The 4115-nt window shown below is 39.6% G+C and overlaps 1 protein-coding gene across 1 annotated transcript in view; it reads left to right on the forward strand.

Annotated features, from left to right (window-relative positions):
• Window positions 1-4115, forward strand: part of nipal2 (NIPA like domain containing 2) — a gene marked incomplete in the record, with an annotated part of 51368 nt that overhangs the window by 43327 nt on the left and 3926 nt on the right. Inside the window, 3 exon segments of the mRNA XM_014023518.1 lie at window positions 387-483; window positions 745-880; window positions 1107-1195. Of these exon segments, the coding sequence (XP_013878972.1) occupies window positions 387-483; window positions 745-880; window positions 1107-1195 (322 nt within the window).

The raw sequence follows: 4115 nt of genomic DNA on the forward strand, positions 1-4115 counted from the left end.
GCTGAGTCAGGCTTGATTTTTAATAATCTTTTCCTGTTAAATCAATAAATCAAATCAAATCAAATCAAACATGCAAGAATGAGTAGAAGCAACACTCTAGGAATGTTTCTGATGAGGGAAAGATATAACATGATATAAAGCTCTAAAAGTCAGTGTTTTGTAATACCCACTCTTTAAAGAGACAGCTTTAAAATGAATTTATCTCACTTCAAAAAAAAGGTGGTGAAAGAGGGGCTTGTGGAGTTACACTATGGGGGAATTCAGACCAAAGCATTGCAGTTCCACTTTATATAGACCCCAACTGAAGGATTTATATGTGGAAAATTTAAGAGCACAATATGTCTCTTTATCTCTTTAACACGCCTCTCCTCTCCTGCTCTCAACAGTTTGTGGAGATTGTCCTGTTTTGTATCCTGCTGTATCTGTACAAGAGAAGGAACATGAAGCACATCGTCATCGTGATGCTGCTGGTGGCCCTGCTCGGTATGAACAAGTGGAAGCTGTCTAAATGAGGGCAGAGGTTTGGATTAAGCTATTTTCATTAGTGAGAGGTTGCCTTGTTGCCAGGCTACCAAAAATGGACCTCTGCTATCATTATTGTTAAGAGATGAGCAGAAAACAATAGAAAGAAAAAAACAAACATGGGAACTTAAAACGCCTCCGCAACTTTTACAAGAACAGATGGGTGGATCTCTTGAAGTTGTGTGAATCGTGAGGTGATGCGTTGCCTCTGTGCTGTGTCAGCATCTCTTACAGTCATCTCGGTCAAAGCTGTGTCGGGGATGATCACCGAGTCGATCAAAGGCCAGCTGCAGCTCATCTACCCCATCTTCTACGTCATGCTCGTCGTCATGGTCGCCTCCTGCGCATTCCAGATCAAGTTAGTCAAGGTTTTCTCTCTCTTCCTTTGTCTACTTATTTTTTCAGACACTCCTTTTCATGCTCCAACTCATTCACTACAGAATAAGTACGTGCTTTAAACAGTTTCTGAACGAGCTGAAAGGAAATCACTCCTTAAACACGACACTTTATCTACAGAATAAGCAGCTAAACAGGTTGAAATGTCGCTACATCATTTTCCTGCAYTTCTTTTTGGCTCCACTCAGATTTCTCAATCAGGCAATGAAGATGTTTGATGCCACAGAGGTCGTTCCCATTAACTTTGTGTTCTTCACTGCAAGTGCCATAGTAGCAGGTATGATGAAAACAATGCTTTTGCTGTTATTTCCCAGCTGTTTAATGCACAATTCAACCATACCAGGTGACACTGCCTGCCTGCTTGTTTTGAGTCATGAAGCCTTGACATGAGCCATGTCCTGATTTTACATAAACTGGGTCTCACATTGATGTGGCCCATGTAGACCACACCCTACGTGGGCTATAGGCCGATCTTTTCAGCGGCACAAACAGCTGTGAAATGAGACGGTCTAGTCTTCTGATGACTTATGTTTGTATGTCCACACGCTGCCCCATTACCATGGTGATGTTTTATATCACATGCTTTCAGTTGTTTGTTCAAGGTATAACTTCACAAAATTTATTTTTATTAGAAATAATGTGAACGTAAATAAATTAAAAGCATTAATATTTTGGGTTTAGTCTCAATATCAGAACTTGCATTTTATTTAATGTCAGGATCAGCTATGTTGCTGAACATATATTTAAAAATGAATTTTTCAATCCATGATGAATATCCAAATGCTAAGTTTAAAAAAAACAACCTCAGCCATCTTTGTTTTGGTACAATGCACCAAGCAATATCATGGGCCATGTAGGAAACAGAGGCTACGTTCACACGGCAGGCAAATCGGACCCATGTCTGATTTTTTTATGACGGTCTGAACGCGACAAATCCGATTTTTTTTTCTAATCCGACCCAGGCCGTTTCAGTATGTGGTTCTAAATCGGATGTTTTTCAAAGTGACTGCAGTGTGAACGCTCATGTCACATTCCATCCGACTYTTTCATCAGTGAGGTGGTGAAGAATCGATAAGACACTAACCTCAAGTCACGCTGTTTAAATCTGTAGCTCCATGTGTTTACAGCTCCAAAACACAAGTCCAGTTGCTTCATCTTTTTACTTGAAATTTTCCTTGTAGATAGTAACGTCCAGCCTCGGTCGCAGAGCGTACCAATCCTAATGTTACTCAGTCGATACTTTATTTCCAGCTTGTTGCTTCATTCCAAAAATAAAAAGCTTCACAGGAGCATCCCGGTCGGAGGCAGGTTCAGATATAAACACTGAACTAAATTAGCATGCAGATAATTATTTAATCGGCTCTGATTAAACAACAGCTTCAGATTTGACATGCAAAAAGTAGCATCCATGCTAACTCTGTAAACAAACAAGCCAGCTGATGAGACGTCACGTCTTTACTGCGCAGCGTGTCACATCAGTGCTGTGTAGCGTTTACACTGGAGTCTGATGGAGGTTGCATTTAAAATGTAATGTGAACGTTCACATCAAAAGATCAGATTTTTTTCAAAATCAGAATTGAGCATTAAGTCCTGCAGTGTGAACGTAGCCTCAGATGCATCCTATGTTTTTTGTGGTTTTGACAAATGCATCCTATGTGGGCTGCAACCCCTGAACTGAGATACACTCATACAGTACAGTCGGTTACAGAAGTATTCACTGTGGGATGAAAACCTGAGCATGCAGAACATTCACCTCCCAAATCAATACTTTTGAAGAGTCACACAGTGACATTAAGTCTCCTCACGTATGTCTCTGTGAGCTTCACACMTCTAGTCATTAAATTTGCCCATTTTTTTAACAGACCAATTTTCTAATTAAACCACAGATTCTCTGATGACTTGAGGTYTGRGCTTTGACTGGACCATTCWAAAAYCTTTAACTGGTTCTTCTGAAACCATCAGAGGGCTGCTTCAGCTGTGTGTTTTGACTCATTGTTCTGCTGGAAGGTGAAGCTCCAACCCAGTCCCAAATGTCTCTAAGACTCCAACAAGGATTGCATTTGTGTTTCTTTTTCCTTCAATTCTGATCAGTCGTCCAGTTGCTGCTTACAGAAGCCATTTATACAACATGATGCTGCCACCACCATGCTTCACTGTAGGGGTGGTGTTCTCCTCGTGATGAGGTGTCATGTTTGTGCCATGGAAGATGTTCTTCATGGTCAAATGTTCYATCATTTATTACCTTTTAATTTTCTAAGCACAGATTTGCTGGTGCTCTGTGGGATGTTTTCCTAAGCCAACCCTGTGTGGACAGTTTCTTGGTCTTCTTAATGTTGCTTGATAGAAGCTCTTGGTACTTAGAGGTGATGACACGGATGTTGATTCTGGGCGTTATCAGATTATTTAAGGTTTGGACTGTCCTAGGGCGGCGCAGTAAATGCGATAGACGGTAGAAACGATATGAAGTTGGCCTATGATTTACCCTCTACCGTCCTATCGTCATTACGTCATCGCACCTGTGTCAACAGGGCTGTGAGTGCAGAGACAACTGAGCAGGAGGAGTTCGTAATATTCTGAAAATAAATGAAGAAATGTAGCGTTTTAAAACACGTATAGAGAGAATAAATCCTCAAAATTTCCCCCTCCCGCTGTAGAAGTTATGTCGTACTGTTGTGTCGCAGGATCATTTGCTGAAAATTTGAGAAATGTTTTATATAGATAGATAGATAGATAGAAAACATTCTTTTGTACTTCTGTTATGTTAATTTGCACTTACAGCAAAAATGCTGGGTTTAATTATGATTACAATTTTCTGCAAAATAAATGCTCTAAAAATTACATTATCTTAACATTTTATGATAATTTTCCACCGCGATATATACCGTTACCATGAAGAGATTCAATTTACACTGTGAAATGAATTTCAGGTCATACCGCACAGCCCWAGACTGTCCACAGATGCATCTTATTCATGTTATAGTGTGACTTCTGWAGATGAGTTTTGTACACCTACACAGGAGTTTTTTTTTTCGGCCACTGTTAAATTAGTGGCACAGGACATTAAAGATGGCAGGAATTATTCATGGATGTAACAAAATTTGATCAATTGAGCAGCATTTGAATTACAAGAAGATAATGTTAACAATTTTAATATCGCAATTACTATTTATTTATAGTAATTCAATGTACTTGTGTAT

The sequence above is a fragment of the Austrofundulus limnaeus genome, unplaced genomic scaffold (assembly GCF_001266775.1).
Source record: "Austrofundulus limnaeus strain Quisiro unplaced genomic scaffold, Austrofundulus_limnaeus-1.0 Scaffold374, whole genome shotgun sequence".
Classification (NCBI taxonomy): domain Eukaryota; kingdom Metazoa; phylum Chordata; class Actinopteri; order Cyprinodontiformes; family Rivulidae; genus Austrofundulus; species Austrofundulus limnaeus.